The sequence below is a fragment of the Lissotriton helveticus genome, chromosome 12 (genome assembly GCF_964261635.1).
Source record: "Lissotriton helveticus chromosome 12, aLisHel1.1, whole genome shotgun sequence".
NCBI lineage: Eukaryota > Metazoa > Chordata > Amphibia > Caudata > Salamandridae > Lissotriton > Lissotriton helveticus.
Window position 1 is genome coordinate 603,640,737 of NC_136073.1, and position 21,728 is coordinate 603,662,464.

Below are 21,728 nucleotides of genomic sequence, written 5' to 3' on the forward strand. Positions count from 1 at the left end.
TGCCCTCTTAACAAGCAACAATGTCAAGATCTCGCTGTTTTCTTCACTGAAAAAATAAACAAGATCATTATTGACATAAATAAGAACACCACTGCAAATGACCCACAAGATGACATGGTTCCCATGCCTGCTAAAATGAACATCTTAGAACACTGGCCTCCTATCACCCTTAATTCACTAAGGTCCACCCTCAAGACCATCAAGTCAGGCTCCCCCCGTGATCCGATACCCATTAGTGTCTTGAAACAACTGGACGCTCCATCCCTGAACAACATCGTCGACACTCTAAACTCCTCCCTCCAACTCTCCACAGTCCCTACACTCTGGAAACACGCCATGGTCAGTCCACTTCCGTAAAAATCCACAGCCAACCCCAAACTGCTAGCCAATTACCGACCCATATCTCTTCTCCCAGCTTTCTCAAAACTTCTAGAAAGACACATCCACTCCGTCCTTACCCTTTTCACTGAAGAAAATTCCCTCCTTCACCCGTCACAGTCCAGTTTTAGAGCAGGTTTCTCCACCGAAACTGCTCTACTAGGAGTAACCGAAATCATCAGGAAACTCCTAGATGAGGGTCAAACAGTCGCACTCATTCTGTTAGACCTGAGTGCGGCCTTTGATACCATCTCACACAATAAACTACTTGCCACGCTTAGTAGAATTGGTATCTGTGGTGCCGCACTTAAGTGGATAAGGTCTTTCCTGACACAAAGGACGTTTCAAATCACATCTTCCCTTGTTTGCTCAGAAACGTTCAGCGCCCCGCATGGAGTACCCCAGGGCTCTATCTTGAGCCCACTGTTTTTTAACCTCTACCTCCGACCCCTGGCTGACTTAGCAGACAGATCAGGACTCACCCTCATGACTTATGCGGATGACTCGCAGATCATCTTCTCACTGTCTGAATCTAATCCCCTAGCCCATCCCTTCTCAGACAGGGGCTTCACAACATCTTCAGCTGGATGTCCACCAACCAGCTGAAGTTAAATGGTGAGAAATCGGAGATCCTCCTTCTGGGGAAAAACAAAGACCTATGGAACTCCTCCCACTGGCCCTCTGAGTTAGGAAACCTCCCCATACCAGCCACCCAAGTAAAAAACCTGGGGGTCACGATCGACAATGCCCTCTCCATGAAACAACAAGCCAACAAAGTCGTAGGCCACTGTTTTACATCATGAAGTGGCTGAGGAAAATCCTCTGGATGCTGCCCTCTGCGACCCAAAAGATAGTAGTCAATGCACTTATTACTTCTCGTCTTGACTACGGCAACATTCTTTATCTGGCTTCAAATCAGGCTGTAATCAGGCGGCTGCAACCTGTTCAAAATTCAGCCCTGAGCTACATGTTCAGGATCAAAGCCGGTACGGCACCAAAATACCTGCTAGCACTGGCCCGCCCTTACATTCCTGGACGGAATTTGCGCTCTCAAACTGCAGTAAATTTTGTGGTACCTAGGTTCAAACTGGCGAGAATGGGTGGGAGGTCCTTTTCATTCCTAGGGCCCACTCTCTGGAACGCACTCCCTCCTCACATTCGCAAGGAAGACAACTATGCCAGGTTCAGGAAAAGCATCAAGACCTGGCTTTTCGAGTAATAACTTGAATGATCAGCTCATCTCATACCTCCGTTCAGTGATATGTCTCAGCGCCGGGAAACCCTTTTTGGGTAGCTGTGCGCCATACAAGTGTAAAAAATAAATAAAAAATAAAATAGTTATCTGAACTAACTATAACGGGGGAATTTCTATAACTTTGTACGAGTGAAATGTCCGACTAGCTATAACGTCCCTGAAACCTATTTTTTTTCCGTGAATTGCTAAGGTTTTTTAAATGCTAATTTCTAACTATAACGTGTCTGAAACCTATGTTTTTTTCAGTGAATTTCAATGTTTTTTAAAATGCTAATTTCTAACTAAAACATGCCCTAAACCTATGTTTTTTTCAGTGAATTGGAATGGTTTCCTTAAATGCTAATTTCTATGCCTACAAAGGTAGGACATGTGAAGAAAGAGGAAGAAAAACGTAGTAAGAAGCAAGACAAATGCTGAAAGAGTCAACAGAAGTCCATAAAGTCAAACAAAAGTGCAAGAAGAAGCAAGAGATGTGCAGAAAGAACCAACAGAGGAGCAGAAAGTCCTCCTTTGCCCCCAACTTTTTACTGACGGGTACTGGTGGTAACTGGCTCTTACTAACTGTCAGATTGTCACCCACTAGGAACCACGCTGCAGGAGCGACGATATTCCCTACTCTCTACCCCCGCACAGACTGCAGCCTGCCTGAAATTTTCTTACAACAACAACCCCCTTCTCTCCTTCTTACCCGATGAGGGATTCAGTAGTCCAATGTCAGAGACTCCATGAAAAGGAATTGAGAAAAGCTGGAAAGTCCTGAGCCTTCCAAAAGAATAGCACCACGTAATTTTCCTTCTTAATGGCAAATGGGGGAAAAAAAGGTCATAAGACTAAAAAACCCCTTGACGATTCATGCGTGGTGCGCGTTTAACACCCAATTCCCGAAAAGCCGAAACAGTGGCCACAAAAAGAGAAAAACAAACACCGACAAGCAGCTGGTTCGGGAAAGTATCCCAAAAACACACAAGGATGCGGATAGAACGTGCAACACCCGGATGTAAAGTCTCCGACGTGTTTCTTCAGCCTGCACGCAGCCGCGCACAGACCGTAACAAATCCCAATGCAGGTCCAAAGTCCGACTCGCAGTACCCAAGCTTCTGATTACCGGATAGTTCTCACGGTAATCTTTCCATTGCGCCACGCAAAACGAAGCCTCACTCTGCTCACTCGAAAGAGTCCAGAAATGCACCACACGAACACGGCAGGAATTCCAACGCTGAGATCACGAAGGATTAGGACAAAAAAGACAACGTGACCGTTCAGAAACCAAGCAAGGAATGCCCAGCCAGGCTTCATTAAATAATGTCACAGAGGAGAGGAGGGATAGGGGCGTGACCATCTGCATACACATAGAGAGAGGACTTGGAAAGTCAAAGAGAGATAGGACTCTACCCTACCTAATTCACAACAGTACCTCCCCACAAAGGCCTCCCTACCGGACGAGGCTTAGAAGGATGACGCTTATGGAACAACCTCACCAACCGGGGAGCGTGAACCCCTCCCGCTGCCTCCCAAGAGCATTCTTCAGGGGGATAACCTTTCCAATCGATTAGGTACATCAATCTCCCACCCCTTCTTCTGGAATCCAGGATAGCATTGACCTCAAACTCCTCATCCTCACGTACCACAACAGGGGGAGGGGGGGGGCAAGACCTGGGTTGTGTTAGTGTATGGTTTCAACAGAGAAGTATGAAAAACAGGATGAACCCCGTACTCATCCGGCAACCCCACTTTCATTGCCACAGGGTTCACCACTTTAATGATAGGAAAAGGGCCCACATACCTAAGTTGCAATTTTCGAGAACCACCTATCCTTAGATTTTTCGTGGATAGCCACACCCTATCCCCAACCCTGTAGCAAGGAGCTGGTACCCTGTGTCTATCTGCCTGTTTCTTCATATCGTCCTTGGCCTGCGCTAGATGTTCTTGCGCCCTGTTCCAAATCTGAACTAATGAAAGCCCCAAAGTAGTCACAGCTGGCACTTGGCCCGAGGGTTGAATGGGAATAGCTCTTGGATGAAACCCCATAGAACAAAAGAAAGGGGTCATTCCTACAGCGGAATGCACACTGTTGTTATATGCAAATTCCGCTAACGGAAGAGCCATAACCCAACTACATGTCAATGATGTTACAAGACACCTCAGATACTGTTCCATGGTCTGGTTGGTGCGCTCAGTTTGACCGTCCGATTGTGGGTGATATGCAGATGATAAACACAGTTTCATTCGTAACGCAGCACACAACTCAGTCCAAAAATGGGAAATGAATTGGGCCCCACGGTCGGACGCAATAGCAGATGGCAAACTGCGCAACCGCACCACAGAGGACACAAATATCAGAGCCAATTCCCTCGCTGTAGGTAACTTTGCTAGAGGAACAAAGTGTGCCATCTTTGTGAAAGAATCCACTACAACAAGTATTACTGTAAATCCTGATTCAGATGGTAAATCAGTCACAAAATCCATACTTATCGTATGCCAAGGTGCAGGGGGTACTGTGGCAGGGGATGCAATAAACCAGAAGGTTTAGTATGAGTCGGTTTATTTATTGCACATACAGGACAGGCCGCAACAAAGGACTGCACATCTCGTGCCAAAGACTCCCACCAAAACCACCGCAGACAGAACTCCTTGGTCTTATTCATACCAGGATGGCCTACCAAGGATGAAGAATGACACCACTCCAGCACCATTTCCCGAAGTTCAGGGGGGATAAACAATCTATCCTCGTGATACAGCAACCCATTTCTCAAGGAAAACAGTGGTTGGGACAACCAAGGTGTGAGATCTGTTCTTCCCATCTTTTGTTGAACCGAAGTCATGAAATCTTCCGTAGAAATGCTGCCCACTATCCTGTCCTGAGCTATGAAAGACCCCCTCTCCTTCCCAACATCAAGGTCTGCCTGGTTCACATGAATACGGGATAAGGCATCCGACTTTAATTTCTGAGCTGCAGGCCTATAAGTAATGATAAAATCATACTCATTGAAAAAAGAAACCCAGCGCATTTGGCGAGGGGTCAAAGCCCGTGCAGAATGAAAGAACTCCAAGTTCTTGTGATCAGTAAAGATCGTTATAGGATGCCGTGCTCCCCATAAATGATGACGCCATTCTTCAAAGGATAACTTAATGGCCAACAACTCACGCTCAGCTAAGGTGTAATTCCGTTCAGCGGGCAACAAGGTTTCGAAAAAAAGGCAATGGGATGCATGAATCCCGTCTCCATATCTCTCTGCGACAATACCCCTCCTACTGCACACAAAGAGGCATCAGCCTCAACAAAAAAAGGCAATGTCGGATCAGGATGAACCAAGACAGGAGCCGAAGTAAACCTTTCAATCAACAGATCCAAGGCTGTCTGAGCAAGATCCGACCAAACAAAAGGTACTCCCTTTCTCAACAACACCGTCATGGGGGCTATTATATCTGAAAAGTGAGATATAAAACGCCGATAGAAATTGGCGAAACCAAGCAATACTTGGATGTCTCTTACGCAAGTCGGGGGCGGCCAAGACGTTATAGCCTCAATTTTCTTAGGGTCCATCATGATCCCCTCAGCTGATACTATGAACCCCAGAAACTCTACCCTGGATGTTTGAAAGCAACATTTCTCTAGTCTCACATACAACTGGTGTTCTTTCAACCGCTGCAGAACCTGAACAACATGCACTTCATGTTCCTCAACAGAGTTGGGGAAAATAAGGATGTCGTCAATGTAGACAATGACGCTCAAATCCAGATATTCCCTTAACACCTCATTAATAAAGAACTGAAAAGCAGCCGTAGCGTTACACAGCCCAAAAGGCATAACGCAATACTCATAGAGGCCAAATTTGGTCCGGAAGGAAGTTTTCCATTCATCGCCGACACGGATAAGATGGTACGCGCCTCTGAGATCAAGTTTAGTAAATACCGTTGCATGCTTCAGTTGATCCAGTAACACAGGTATTAAGGGAAGAGGGTACTTGTTCTTAATTGTACCCTTATTGAGCGCCCTGTAGTCCACACATGCTCGACGACCGCCCTCCTTCTTCGGAATAAAAAAAAATGGCCGAAGAAACAGCTGTTCTTCCGGGCCAGAAAGAGCATAGATACGACAACACGATAAAGATACATCAGGCACCATATCAATTCGACAATCAAAGGGGTGGTGAGGGGGGAGATCTCTAGCTTTCCCCTTATCAAACACATCACTAAACTCAGAATAAGGTTCAGGGACCTTGATCTATTCTTCTCCACTTCCACCTGTCCCCACTGCACAAGTCAGCGGTGTTATCCAATCGGTGGCAACCTTGTAACAACTTTGTAAACAGTGAACAGTGTCAAAAGTCACTGTTCGCCTAATCCAGTCTATTTTAGGATTGTGTGTCTGCAGCCATGGTACACCCAAAACAACACCAAAGGAAGGAGCATCAATTAAATCGAATCCTATTTCTTCTGAATGACCGTTGTCACAAATCATACACAGAGGTTCTGTCTGCCGCGTAATGGTCCCAGAGGATAATTCAGTACCATCTATGGCTCTCACGGGCTCTGGCTGTTCTTTATAGACCCAGGGAACACACATCTTCTCTGCTAACGTGATATCCATGAAATTCCCAGTGGCGCCAGAATCCAATAATGCAGAAACCGGAGCCCTATGACTGTTGGAAATAACCAAACACACCGTGATGGTAAAATGTCTAGGCACCCTCTTCACTATCCCGGATATCTGATAAGGAGTAACAACCTCAGATTCCGTCACCACCACCTCCTGTGTCTTTACACAAGCCACGGCCTTACGAGGAGGCACATTAGATGGTTTCACAGGACAATCCCTAGCATAATGTCCTCCTTGTCCACAGTATAAACACAGGTTGTTTGTACGACGCCTTTCCTTCTCTACGTGACTCAGGGGACCCTTTACTCCACCTATCTCCATCGGTTCAGGTACCTGTCTCTGTTCTCCGGAGCCTCGTAAGTCACTCCGAACTGGCATGGATCGAGACACAGGGAATCTGTGATTCAATTTTACAACCAAGTCGATAAACTCTGTACAATCTTCAGGAGGATTAACCACCTGGGACACCACATCCTTTAATTCTTCGCATAACCCCTGATAGAACAATGAGGTTCTCTTGTCTGCTGGCCAATGCGTCTCCGACACCAGTCTATTGAAGGTAGACACATAGGTCAACAAATCTTGTTTACCCTGTCTTAGTTTTAGCAGCTCAGCGTCGCTAGCTTGCATGAATGCATGTTTGGCAAAAAGACTCCGCATTTTTTCCTTAAGTGATATATAATTATACAACACAGGGTCGTCATTTTCAACTAAAGGTACAGCCCACGTAGCTGCAGTCCCTGCTAAATAAGAAATCACAAACGCCACCTTTGCGGAGTCGTTAGGAAAAGCAGTGGGCCTACACATAAAATGAAGATGGCACTGATTCATGAAGACCGCATATTTATTTGAGTCGCCTGTGAATCGCTCTGGAACAGCCAAAGGAACAGGAGTAGGAGTAGTGACATTAACAGTCATAGGGGTCCCACTACTTCCATCTCCCCTATCGAACTGGAACGCTGCAGGTTGAAGCACAGATTTACCCATTCCCCAACCTCCCTGATCTCTCGACCTGGCTGTACTCAATTCCTGGTGTAACCCCTGGTTCTCCTGTTTTAGATCCTGCAACTGCGTCTGCAATGCTGTAATGGCCCCCATAAGGTCCTGCATAGAGGGGACCCTTTCCTCCTGACCACTATCTGACTTATCAACGTCCATCTTCGCTCGGGCAGCGTAACTTTTCGTGGGCTTGGTTTTCTGTCAGATTGTCACCCACTAGGAACCACGCTGCAGGAGCGACGATATTCCCTACTCTCTACCCCCGCACAGACTGCAGCCTGCCTGAAATTAAACAACAACCAACTACAGTCTGAGCCCGGGGAGAGGGAAGGGTAAAAAGAAACAAGGGGAAGAAAAGGCTTTGATGGACCCAGGACGTCTCCAGCTCCCTTTAGTCTTGACTTAAAGAATGGACTGACTTCCCACACACTGCAAAGAAGAGAGAAAAAACAAGACAATATTCAACATAACATAGGTGTCCTTTCCCTCTGCACATGCGATATTTTCTTACAACAACAACCCCCTTCTCTCCTTCTTACCCGATGAGGGATTCAGTAGTCCAATGTCAGAGACTCCATGAAAAGGAATTGAGAAAAGCTGGAAAGTCCTGAGCCTTCCAAAAGAATAGCACCACGTAATTTTCCTTCTTAATGGCAAATGGGGGAAAAAAAGGTCAGAAGACTAAAAAAACCCTTGACGATTCATGCGTGGTGCGCGTTTAACACCCAATTCCCGAAAACCCGAAACAGTGGCCACAAAAAGAGAAAAACAAACACCGACAAGCAGCCGGTTCGGGAAAGCATCCCAAAAACACACAAGGATGCGGATAGAACGTGCAACACCCGATGTAAAGTCTCCGACGTGTTTCTTCAGCCTGCACGCAGCCGCGCACAGACCGTAACAAATCCCAATGCAGGTCCAAAGTCCGACTCGCAATACCCAAGCTTCTGATTACCGGATAGTTCTCACGGTAATCTTTCCATTGCGCCACGCAAAACGAAGCCTCACTCTGCTCACTCGAAAGAGTCCAGAAATGCACCACACGAACACGGCAGGAATTCCAACGCTGAGATCACGAAGGATTAGGACAAAAAAGACAACGTGACCGTTCAGAAACCAAGCAAGGAATGCCCAGCCAGGCTTCATTAAATAACGTCACAGAGGAGAGGAGGGATAGGGGCGTGACCATCTGCATACACATAGAGAGAGGACTTGGAAAGTCAAAGAGAGATAGGACTCTACCCTACCTAATTCCCAACACTAACCAGGACCGGAGCCAGTGCTATGGTAAAAGACACCTACATACACTAGGGAACACTATGCGTTAGGTACCCCTGTGATTAGCAGGACCTCCTCTGTATTTGTCATGAGTTATTGCCTGGGTCATTGCATGAGTACATGGGTACTGAGTGGATGATTAGAGTACTGCAAGGAGAGTGCATGGTGAAATTATAAGTGCTTGGGTTTTGGCGGAGTGATTGGATAAGTACATGGTGCTGACTGGGTGATTGGAGGAGTGCATGGGTAGTGACAATGAGATAGCTGGACGGCATCAGTAGTGCTCAGGGGATTTTAGCAGTCCATGTGTTACTGCCTGGGTCATTGCATGAGTACATGGGTAGTGAGTGGATGATTAGAGTGCTGCAAGGACAGTGCATGGTGATTTTATAACTGCTTGGGTTTTGGCGGAGTGATTGGATAAGTACATGATGCTGGATGGGTGATTTGAGGAGTACATGGGTAGTGACAGAGGGATTTCTGGACTGCATGGGTACAACTTGGGTAATTGGAGGACTGAATCAGTACTGTGTAGGTGGTAAGAGGTCTGCATGGGTAGTGTACAGGGGATTGTAGCAGTGCGTGTGTTAGTCCATGGGTCATTCCATGAGTACATGGGTACTGACTGGAAGATTAGAGTACTACAAGGGGAGTGCATGGTGAATTTATAAGTGCTTGGGTTTTGGTGGAGTGATTGGATAAATACATGGTGCTGGCTGCACGATTGAAAGAGTGCATGGGTACTGGCAGGGCGATGGCTGGACTGCATGGGTGGTGCTCAGAGGATTGTATCAGTGCATGTGTTAGTGCCTGGGTCATTGCATAAGTACATGGGTACTGATTGGATGATTAGAGTACTGCAACGACAGTGCATGGTGAATTTATGAGGGCCTGTGTTTTGATGGAGTGATTGGATAAGTACATGGTGCTCGCTGGGTGATTGGAGGAATGCATGGGTAGTGACAGGGCGATGGCTGGACTGCATGGGTACTGCTCATGGTATTGTAGCAGTGTATGAGTTAGTGCATGGGCCATTGCATGAGTGCATGTGTAGTGACTGGATGATTAAAGTGCTGCAAAAAGAGTGCATGGTGAATTTATAAGTGCTTGGGTTTTGGCGGAGTGATTGCATAAGTACACTCATGTCACATCAGGCCCCGCCCCCTCCCTTCACCACTATGCAAACATGACCCCTGGCAGGTTTTAAGTTGGTAAATTAATTCCCCTTGAATCCTGAGGGTCCCTGGGGCCAACTAGCCCGCCAGGTACCTCCAGTAAGCGCCACAGAGCTGTGTTGCAGAGAGGTGGTGTGAGGCACTACCCTTTTTACACCTCTCTGCAACGCAACTCTGTGGTGCTTACTGGACGTACCTGGTGGGCAGTTGGCCCCCAGGGATCCTCAGGAGTCAAGGGGACTTAATTCCCCAACTTAAAACGCACCACAGGGCGTGTTTGCCCACTTGTCACATCAGGCCGCACCCCCTCCCTGCACCACTGTGCAAACGCACCCCCTGGTGAGTTGTACATTGAGGGATTAAGTCCCCTTGAGTCCTAAGGGACCCTAGGGGCCAACTGGCCCACCAGCTATCTCCATTAAGCGCCACAGAGCTGTGTTGCAGAGAGGTGTAAAAAGTGGCGTGGCCCGAGGGAGCCTCAGGATTGAAGGGGACTCAATCCCCCAATTTACAATGTGCAGGGGGTGCCTTTGCACACCTGCTATGTCAGGCCCCATCCCATCCCTGCACCACTGTGCAAACGCGCCCCCTGGCGCGTTTTAAGTTAGTGGATTGATTCCCCTTGAGTCCTGAAGAGCCCTGGGGGCCAACTAGCCCACCAGGTATCTCCAGTAAGCACCACAGAACTGCGTTGCAGAGACGTGTAAAAAGGGATGTGGCCTCTAAACACCTCTCTGCAACCCAGCTCCCTGGCGCATACTGGAGGTACCTGGTGGGCTAGTTGGCCCCCAAGGACCCTTAAGATTGAAGAGGACTCAATCCTCCAATTCAAAACGCGTCACAGGGCACTTTTGCACACTTGTCAAACCAGGCCACGCCCTCTCCCTGCACTACTGTGCAAACGTGCCCCCTGGTGCGGTATAAAATGGGGGATTAAATCCCCTTGAGTCCTGAGGGTCCCTGGGGTTGAATTAGCCCACCAGGTAGCTCCAGTAAGCGCCACAGAGCTGCGTTGCAGAGAGGTGTAAAAAGGGGCGTGGCCTTGGACCTGTCTGCAAGGCAGCCCTGTGGTGCATACTGGAGGTACCTGGTGGGCTAGTTGCCCCCAAGGGACCCCCAGTATTGAAGTGGAATTAAGTCCTCATCTTAAAACGCGCCACTGGGCGCGTTTGCAGAGAGTTGCTGGGAGGGGGCGGGGCCTCCGGCATGATGCCGGTCTTTTTTTTTATTTTTTAGAAGTGGGGCTGTGAGGTCCCCCTTCTTTTTTCTTTTTTATGGGCCCTGGGGACCCCATCCCCCAGGGCCTGACCCCTTTTTAAAAACAAAACAAAACATCTAAACAAGAAGGGGGCCGCGTCGGCCCCCCTCCCGTGGCCGATTCCGGCCCTGGGAACCCCATTCCCTGAGGCATGGCTACATTTTTACCCATCACCTGGGCCCGCCTTTTTTTGGGGGGGGGAGCGGGGCCACGTGGCCCCCCTCCCGGGCCACTTCTGGCCACGTGATCCATCCCCCGGGGCCGGCCCTATCCGTTAGGGACCATGGGGGAGCCCCAATGCCCCCACAGTCCTGCTGGCTCCCTGCCTCCTGCGGGAGCTGGCATTGCTTTTTCACACAGGGAGCTGCTGACATGCAGCTCCCTGTGTGGAAAAGCAATCTGATTTGGATTTTGGAAGTGACTCTGATTCTACCCACTGGGGCAATTACGAAGTTTTTATTTTTCATTCTCAGACGCACTCACAGGAGTTTTATCAGATCACGCACTACAAGATCCAGAAGGCCAGGTGAGCGGCCACGCCCACATGGGCTGGGACTTTTTAAAATAAATGGTACGTGAAATCACCCGTCTGTTTGTTGAAGGGGATTCCATTCCCCGAAACGCGTCTGGTTAAGCTGGGTGAAGCAAGGATTTGGGAAGCAGACTTTCAGACTGTTGCATGCTTGCAAGCCTGATGCCTAATAAAAGGAATTAGTATATCTGCCAGCTGGCTTCTCTCATTTGGGGCAACCTTTGAAACTGGATATATACATATATATGTTACAATACTATGCCATTGATTGTGTCCCTCCGCTAAAGCGAGGGGGGGATAGGAATGCCAAGTTAAGAGCTTTGGAGACGAGGTATATACTGGAATTGGATAGCAAGACTCCGAATGGCATGAACGCGAGTGAAGATTTATACACTTGCCTGTAGTGCCTTCGGACCTGCTCCAATTCTCGTTGTTTCCACTCATATTCCGTTCGGTTAAACTTATCATGCGAAATGAACCCTGAAATTCTCTGATAAAAGTACAATGATACATTTGGAAATAGGTTAAGTAAGAATTGGGATACTGGTGTCATGAAGGTCCACAGGGGTGGTGGTAGGAGTGTGTCAGAACAAGTCCTTCCCCCTATTGACTCAATTAAATTGAATAGATTTTAAAAGAAAGACTGTTTTTTCTTTTTGGTGATTTTTTGATTTTTTACAGATTTTGTTGGTAGTCACTGTAAGGTGTGGGTCATATACAGGATATACAACGGAGTGGAAATTTCTCCTGTGAAGATAGGAGTATAGCAAATGACTATGAGAACGAGTAAGAATAATAAGAAGGGGTAGAATACTTGATTGACCAGCCAAAGTGTATTATGGTTGCTGGTCGATATGATATGTCAACAGTGTTCTGATCAACAATTAGACAAACATACATATACAGGTACAAATAAAATGGGAGTATATATCTTTTAAAGTTTTCCATTGGATATTTGGGAAATGTATATATTATGAAATTATGTGAAAATGTAAATATTTATCATAGATGCATATTTTTGTAGTTTTGTATTATAGAGTATATATTTTTGATAGCAACTAGTTGAATGTATGTATATAATTAGATGGGAGTGTGTATATATATTAAGTTGTCTAATGTACAGAACTGTGGGTTTTAACAACTTTGTATGAAATAGTGTGTGATCGGAGCATTGAATCAGAATGGTATTTACCCTATTATGATGGGCACTGTGCCCTTTATCTTTTTTAAACTTGCGTATTTGCACTCGTCAATTTGCATTGCACTGGAGAAGCAAGAGTTAAATTAAAACGTAGGAGTGAGTTCATTTGACTCCTCCTGTTCCGCCAGTTGTAAATGTTTAAATATCCTGCTTTTCTTCCGCGACGCTATCATGTGACCAAGCCTCGTGTTGGAGGCGAAACGCGTCATGCGGACTTGCTGGGTTAACTTTATGAAATAAATCCACTGAAATTCAAACAAGAAGGGTTTGTTCTTTTTCGTCCTCGACGAGGAGCTGCTACGAAATTGGTAGTGGTGGAGCGGCGGCTTCACCAGACGGAGGTTGTGATAATATATATATATATATATACATATATATATATATTTACTATAAAAACATAGGTTTCAGGGACGTTATAGTTAATTGGTCATTTCACACATCCAAAACCAATGAAATTTGGTTGTTATAGTTAGTTGAGCTAACTATAACTCGAGGCCCCGCAATGCACTGCTGATGACGTTACATATTACATCATTCATGACATGGTCAGTGATATCACTGATGACATCTCAAATGACATCACTGATGACATCATCCACGTGATAATCTGATGCACCTCCTGACACCCTAATATAACCTTTGATACACCCACTCTAAAATACAGACTACCATTTTTGAAACATAGACACACCAATACCAGTTACTACATACCCACTCACTGATTCCTAGGTCTACACACATGTCCACTCATTCACCCATACTGTCACTCAAACATGCAGTCACTTATCAATACAGCACTATCATTTGCACTCATACACCTATACAGACACTCACACATTCATCCATAGAGTTACTCACACACCTAGTCAATCATGCAAAGAATCATTCACACTCCCATTTACTCACCTATACAGTTATACACACCACCTCACTAATTTATACAGATACTAACACATACTTACTCTCTTATATATTCACTAATGCAAGCACACACTCATCCATACAGCCACTCTCACAATCACTCACTCTCACATATAGTGCCTTTCACGTATGAAGTTACTCACACATGTACCACTGAGATATCAATTCACTCACCAACACACCCATAACATACTCACACACCCATACAGCCCTTCACAGATACACCTTTGAACCCATACACCCAGTGAATCACCCACTCACATATCTATGCACAGAGGTGTAGAAAGAGGCAGGAGAGTTATAGAAATAGGGAAGAGGGCTGCAGAAAGAGGCAGGAGGGGTGCAAAAATAATTAACAGAGGTGCCGAAAGAGGCAAGAGATGTGCAGAGAGAAGCAAGTGAAGTGCAGAAAGAGGTAACAGAGGTGCAGAAAGACGCAAGAGAGGTACCGAAATAAGCAAGAGAAGTGCAGATAGAGCTAAGAGAATTGCTGAAAGAAGCAACATCAATTTAGAAAGAAGAAATAGAAGTGCAGAAAGAGGCAAGTGAGGTGCAGAAAGAAGCAAGAGCAGTGCAGAAAGAACCAACAGGTGCAAAAAGAGGCAAGAGGGGTGAAAAAAGAGATAGGAGAGGTGCATGAAGAGGCAAGAGAGGTTCAGAAAGAGAGAGAAGGGGTGCAAAAAGAAGGAAGAGGACTGCAGAATGAGGCTATGATAATTGCTGAAAGACGCAACAGAGGTGTAGAAAGAAGCAAGAGAAGTGCAGGAAGAAGCAAGTGAAGTGCACAAAGAGGCAACAGAGCTGCTGAAAGACGCTGGAGAGGTGCAGAAAGAAGCAAGAGAAGTGCAGAAAGAGGGTAGAAAATTGATGAAAGATGCAGGAGAAGTACAGAAAGAAGCAAGAGACGTGCAGAAAGAGGCAAGTGGGGTGCAGAAAAAAGCAAGAGCAGTACAGAAAGAACCAACAGAGGTGCTAAAAGAGGCAAGCAAGGTGCAGTAAGAAGCAAGTGAAAAGCAGAAAGAGGCAACAGAGGTGCAGAAAGACGCAAGAGAGGTGCAGAAACAAGCAGGAAAAGTCCAGAAAGAGGCAAGGAAGCAACAGAGGTTTAGAGCAAAGCAAGAGAAGTGCATAAAGAGGCAAGTGAGGAGCAGAAAGAAGCAAGAGCAGTGCAGAAAGAACCAACAGAGGTGCAAAAAGAGGCAAGCGGGGTGCAGAACGAGGCAGGAGGGGTGCAGAGAGAAGAAATAAAAGTGCAGAAAGAGGCAAGAGATTTGCTGAAAGAGGCAACAGAGGTGTAGAAAGAAGCAAGTGAGGTGCAGAAAGAAGCATGAGCAGTGCAGAAACCACCAATAGAGTTGCAGAAAGAGGCAAGTGAGATGCAAAAAGAGGCAAGAGTTCTGTAGAAAAAAGCAACTGAGGTGCTGAAAGAGGCAAGTGAGGTGCAGAAGGAAGCATGCGAGGTGCAAAAAGAAGGAGGAGAAGTGCAGAAAGAAGTAACAGAGGTGCAGAAAGAGGCAAAAAGGGTGCAGAAAGAGGGGTACAGAAAAAAGCAAGAGTGGTGCAGAAGGAGGGAAGAAGGGTGCAGAAAGAAACAAGAGGGGTACAGAAAGAAGCAAATGAGGTGCAGAAAGAGGCAACAGACATGCAGACAGAGGGAGAGAGGGACAGAAAGTAGAATAGATTTGCAGAAAGAGGCAAGAGAATTGCAGAAAAAGAAAGAAATGTGCAAAAAGAAGCAACAGAAATGCTGAGAGAGGCAAGAGAGGTGGAAAAGGATGCAAGAGTTGCTTGCACACCATTAGTACCAATTTAACACCCACATTTAGCAATAAGTAACAGGTGACCATTCTAGGTTTGCAAAGGGCCTTGAACCATACTGTAACACCTGTCTCTGCTTTTTGGTAATGTTTGAGCCGTTTGAGGTAGAAACAAGGCTATTTTTGTTCAAATCTGCAGATCAGGGACCAGATGATTAATTTGGTAGCTAATGCAGAAAATGTATAACTGTGCGGAAGTCAGTGCAGCCAAGCAGTCGTATAATTCCAGTGGCCCTGCTCATACCTCTGACTAGGTCCACAAGTGCTCCTCAGTGATTCCTTCTTTTTTTGTCTCACTGAGTTCATAGTTGAGCTTCTATGGAAACGAGGAAGACTAAACCTGAGGTTACCACTCCACAACACAGACTACCATACCACATAATTACTCTCCATAACACATAATCCCACTTTACATAATTCCTATACACTAAATACCACATGTTCTTTGATCAAAGCAGTGCTGAGTGTGTCTCTTTAAGGAATTTCAGTCTATGAATTTTAATGTTTTTTAATGATGAGTGATCAGTTTATGTATTAATAGTAAATATTGCCTTTTGTCCGCTTGATTTACAGAGAACATTTGAAGATGTCATGTGCAGATAGGAAAGGGGTTGCCCACTTGGGCTTGATCTCACGAAGCAGGAATCACGGTGCTGAATGTTGATGCACACTGCCTAACAGTATATGTCAAGGCTCAATTGATAAATTGCAGATTGTTATTTAGTTTGTTACGAACTGAGTCAGATTTGTATTTGCCCACTAGGGCTTGATTCATGGACTCGAGAATGAGTCCGAAATATATTTTGTTTAATGTGAATAACGCACTGCCATACAAAAATGAATTTGGCTAGATGACAATAATTTTCATTTATTAATGTAACTGCACTGTGTACATCAACCAACAACTGTATTGTTTCAAGTTCGATTGAAATGGCAACAATGTAACTTTTCTATTTTCATTGATCACGTGCACGCTGTAAAACAACACTGTATCTTTAAATAGAATGGCCGCGAATTCCACCTTACCCGTGAGCAAGAAGTCCGAGAACTTCGAAACGCGTAGGGTGTTTTCTTTCTTGTGCGCCATTAAACCTTTGCACTGAGCACTATTTGGGCCTCGGCTCTGGTTCTTTTATCCACGGAGAGGGAATGAGTTGTACCAGGAGTGTGGAATAATTTAAGGGGTTGGCGACCCCGCCGAATGCCCGCCGATTCAAGAGGCTAAAGTACGCTGCAATTTGGTGTTTGGATTTTAAAGCGAACACTTTTGCCCGCCGTGAACGAGTGCAGTATATACGAAGCAGCGGAGCAGCACACTGGCCTGCCAAAGCGGACGGGAGGAGCAGAGGAAGTCGGAGGACTACGAAGCTCTGGTACGTCTGTGAGGTGAGACCGGGTGTGCAAGCGGCTTGACCCGAACACGAAGGGACTGCAGTATCGAGTTTTTCACGGCTAGTAAAGCAGACTTGTGAATTACCAACATACAAATCCAACAGAAGGGGCAGTGCACTTAGTGTTGCAGGAGTGCACGCTGAATAAACAATATCTGGAAATGGCTGACACAAGAAATAATAGGAGGAAAGAGGCAGCTTCTAAACTCTTTACTAAAACTGAGGGTGGTGTTGAAAGTAATGAAAAAACACTTACTAAGAAGGTGGATGATGTTAAAAAAATGTGGGATGCATTATGGAAAATCCTCAAGAAGGAGCAATCAAAGTGGTGGGAGGCAACTGCCCTCGCTAAATATGTTGAATGCAATCGTATACCACGAGGTTTAAGGATTTTCATCATTCCAACTTTTCAACAGCCAGACCCTGAACTAATCGGTGAATGGATGACAAATAATTATGCATGTTCGATGAACATGCTAAACATTTTAATTAAATACGCTGACAAAGAATGTATCAAACTGAATGCCGAGAGTGAGCAAATTATAGCTAAATTAAAAGAGAAATACACTGAGAGTGAATTTATTGTGGAGATGACTAAAATGGAAAAAAGATTGGGAAAAATTGAGGAAGAAATAAAAGAGAAAAAACAAAGAAAATTCTACAGAGATGAGATCGATTACGACAAAGGCCGAATTTTAACCTTTGGTAAAAGATTCAAAGTATTACGAGGAACAAAAAAGAAATCCAAGAAACAGGGAATGGGTACCAATAAACAAGCCGTTCAACAAGAGAATGGGGAAGAAGGTGTGGTACCTTTAGAAGTAACAGACAGTGATACTACAGAGAGTGAAATTTCGGAACAAGCAGAATCGCTCAACGTAAAAGATCGAATTTTAAACGAGTTCGCCTTGATGGCAAGGGGACGCCAGACTGGAACCCCCCCCAAGAGGTCGTGGATGAGGAGGGAGAGGAGGCAAAAAAGCAAGAGGAGGCAAAGCGTCAACCAGCACAACAAGCCCAGTGGGAGTTTTAACAAGGGGCAAGAAGGCACAGAAATGAAGAACGACATGACTGTGTTAAATCTTTCCAAACATATTTTATCTGTTGATCAACTTGAGGTTTTGTCACGGGGCCTTTTGTTTTGTCCCACAGCCAAATTTAATTTCACCAGTGCACGTATTGACTTATTCCGTTTTACACGAAAGTTGAAGTTAAGAAAATGGTTTGCCACCAAACCACGGTTGAAAAAGGATTCTGTTAAAGAAAAAGCAAGCCCATTCACAGTTAATGACATTGAAACACTGCATGCTGTACATGAATTGGTGGATTATGCTGACTTTATAGATGACCCTTTTTTAAACCTTGTTAATACAGACATTAATATTGGTTTGAGTAGCGCGAGTGGTGTTAGGCCCAAGTCGGTCTTTGTTCCACAAATTGTCAACAGTAGTATTGAATGCTTTGAAATAGGAATGATTGGTGAATTGAGAAACATTGAGAGACACAAACCCAAGCTTAATTTAAACTTTACCAAGAAACAATTTCAGGCTTTAAAAGAATTGGAGGGATTTACTGATGTCGTGATTAAAAACTCCGATAAAGGGGGCAATGTTGTTGTTTGGCCTTTGAATATGTACCTAATGGAAGGATTAAAACAATTAGGGGACAGTGAAAAATATAGTATTGCAACTAGACAAGAATATGATGAAGCCAAACAGGAGTACTTTGTCAAGTTCAGTGATTGGAGGGATCAAGGTACCATAGAAGATGAGGAATATAGGTATCTTTTATGTAAACACCCACAAATCCCTGCATTATACTTATTACCAAAACTGCATACGAACCTTGAGGCTCCCCCGGGAAGACCGATAGTTTCCTCAACAGGGAGCCTCCTTGAGAACACATCAAGGTACATTGATTTTTTTTTGCAGCCATTTGTCAGATTGTTGCCCTCCTATGTTAGGGACACATCAGATTTTCTGAGAATTATCAACGGAATAACATGGAACCCCAATTACTTGTTACTCAGTTTTGATGTAACGAGTTTGTATACATGTATACCACAAAATTTGGGCATTGATGCCTGTAAACATTTTCTCAGAGGCAGATCTCTCTCTTTTTTGATCCATACTAATATGATTTTGGACATGATCTTGATATGTCTAAAAAACAATTTTTTCATTTTCCACAAACAACTATACAAGCAGACCCAGGGGACGGCGATGGGAACTTGCTTCTCCCCCAGTTTTGCAGGTTTATACCTGGGCTGGTGGGAGGAGCTAGTGGTGAATAACATCTCCCACTTCTGCGACCACGCTGTTCTCTGGGTCTGTTATATTGACGACATTTTTTGCATTTGGAATGGGTCAGAAGAGCAAGCAAAATAATTTGAGGTCATCCTGAATGATAATTCATATAATTTACAATTTACCAGTCACATGGACAGAAAAAATTTGATTTCTTTGATGTCAGATTAGAGGTAATAGACAATACACTGACGAGTGTCTCTTCAGAAAAGAAACAGCTGGCAACAGCCTGCTTCACGCAGGGAGCTGCCATCCTACTAACTTTATTCGAAGCATCCCGCTTGGGGAATTAATTAGAGCTAAACGTAATGGTAGTTCTCAAGCCGGATATGAGGGTGAAAAAAGTATCATGAATAAAAGATTTACTGAGAGAAGATACAGTAAAACCGTGATCAAACAAGCAGAGGCAAAAGTAGATCAGATGGTCAGAAATGATCTGCTTATCCCAAAGAAAAGGGATAATGACGAACAAATAAGATTTATCACCAATTATGACTGTCAATCGTGGGAGGTCAGGAGGAGCTTGAAAAAATTCTGGAGTATCCTCAAATTGGATAAAGATTTGAAAGAGGTTATAAGTGATAATCCCTCAGTAACCTTTAGAAAAGCCAAATCATTAAAAGACACACTCAGCACTGCTTTGATCAAAGAACAGGGGAAATCTAATCCAATACAGGGATTTTTTGTTTGTAAAAAATGCAAAGCATGCAAGAATAGCACCAATTGTAAAAATCTCAAAATTTCTGAAGATCAAGCTCCACACAAAATAATGAAACATGTGGGGTGTAATACTGAATATGCAGTATATGCATTACAATGTCCCTGCAACAAGTTTTATATAGGGAGCACCATCAAGAAAGCTAAATTAAGAGTATTAGAACATTTGAGAGCTATTAAAAATGTGAACCAGCCATATCCGATTGCATGACACTTTGCCACAGAACACAAACAAAACCCAAATTTACTTAAGTTCTATGTACTGGATTGTGTTGCATATCGGGAAAGGGGAGGCAATAGAATGTTGGAATTGCGAAAACTTGAATCTAGATACATTATCAAATACAACACTACACACCTCGCAGGACATACTCTGGATGAGGAACTGGCAGTTCACTTACAGACCTGATGTTATATGATAAATAGGGGAAGCTGTCTCTTTAAGGAATTTCAGTCTATGAATTTTAATGTTTTTAATGATGAGTGATCAGTTTATGTATTAACAGTAAATATTGCCTTTTGTCCGCTTGATTTACAGAAAACATTTGAAGATGTCATGTGCAGATTGGAAAGGGGTTGCCCACTTGGGCTTGATCTCACGAAGCAGGAATCACGGTGCTGAATGTTGATGCACACTGCCTAACAGTATATGTCAAGGCTCAATTGATAAATTACAGATTGTTATTTAGTTTGTTACGAACTGAGTCCGATTTGTATTTGCCCACTAGGGCTTGATTCATGGACTCGAGAATGAGGCCGAAATATATTTTGTTTAATGTGAATAACGCACTGCCATACAAAAATGAACTTGGCTAGATGACGATAATTTTCATTTATTAATGTAACTGCACTGTGTACATCAACCGACAACTTTATTGTTTCAAGTTGGATTGAAATGGCAACAATGTAACTTTTCTATTTTCATTGATCACGTGCACGCTGTAAAACAACACTGTATCTTTAAATAGAATGGCCGAGAATTCCACCTCACCCGTGAGCAAGAAGTCCGAGAACTTCGAAACGCGTAGGGTGTTTTCTTTCTTGTGCGCCATTAAACCTTTACACTGAGCACTATTTGGGCCTCGGCTCTGGTTCTTTTATCCACGGAGAGGGAACGAGTTGTACCAGGAGTATGGAATATATATATATATATATAAATATATATATATATATATATATATATAAACTGTCATGTTAATATCTAATGTCATATATTCGTATGCAGTGTCGATAATATTTGTTAAATATAATACATGTAAACCTTCATAATAGGGGTTTTAACATGCTTTATTTCACTGCTTTCCTATACACAATGAATTCACTGTTAACTTAATAGTATATGAGATAGGCATATTTCCCATCTCTAAGTTACAGTTGAACTTTCAAATTGCACTTTGCACGTTTTGCACTTTATTATAGATTGTTGCACTAGCACTTTTTTTAATATGTATGGGTTGTTTATACACTTATGCCAACGTTGTGTACATAGATTTTTTAAACAGTAAAGATTTAGTTTTAATATACTTTCCATGTGTGGTAGACATGGAAGGACATGTATATCATAATTGATATGCCCTTTATCAAGTTTATTAATGTGAAACTTTATATTTACTGTGTCTTAGACAAAATGGATTTACCCTTGGATTGTAAATTTTAAAAGTATGTCTTCGATGTCTATTGACTGTTAACGCCCATCCATCTGATTGTGCACAGTATTTAAATCACAGTTATTGGTTCCTAATGTCATGTGATCAAGGCTACTGTGACATAGCCGAAACGCGTCATGCTGGAGACAAGGGGTCAATAAACTACCTCTGCAATAATCTACAGCGCTGTTGTGTGGTCTGTAACTGTTTTTCTGTGCCGGAATCCAGATCCGAGTGGCAGGAGTAGCAGGAGT

At 44.1% G+C, this 21,728-nt stretch overlaps 1 protein-coding gene across 2 annotated transcripts in view; it reads left to right on the forward strand.

The window, feature by feature from the left end:
- LOC144797570 (uncharacterized) overlaps nucleotides 1–20,902 on the forward strand; it is a 52,300-nt gene extending 31,398 nt beyond the window's left edge. For both annotated transcript variants that reach the window (XM_078668223.1, XM_078668221.1), the window contains one exon: nucleotides 15,988–20,902. In XM_078668223.1, coding sequence (XP_078524349.1) covers nucleotides 16,967–19,192 — 2,226 coding nt within the window. In that variant the 5' untranslated portion in view covers nucleotides 15,988–16,966 and the 3' untranslated portion in view covers nucleotides 19,193–20,902. The remainder of the gene's footprint in view (nucleotides 1–15,987) is intronic.
- The last annotated feature ends 826 nt before the right edge of the window (nucleotides 20,903–21,728 follow it).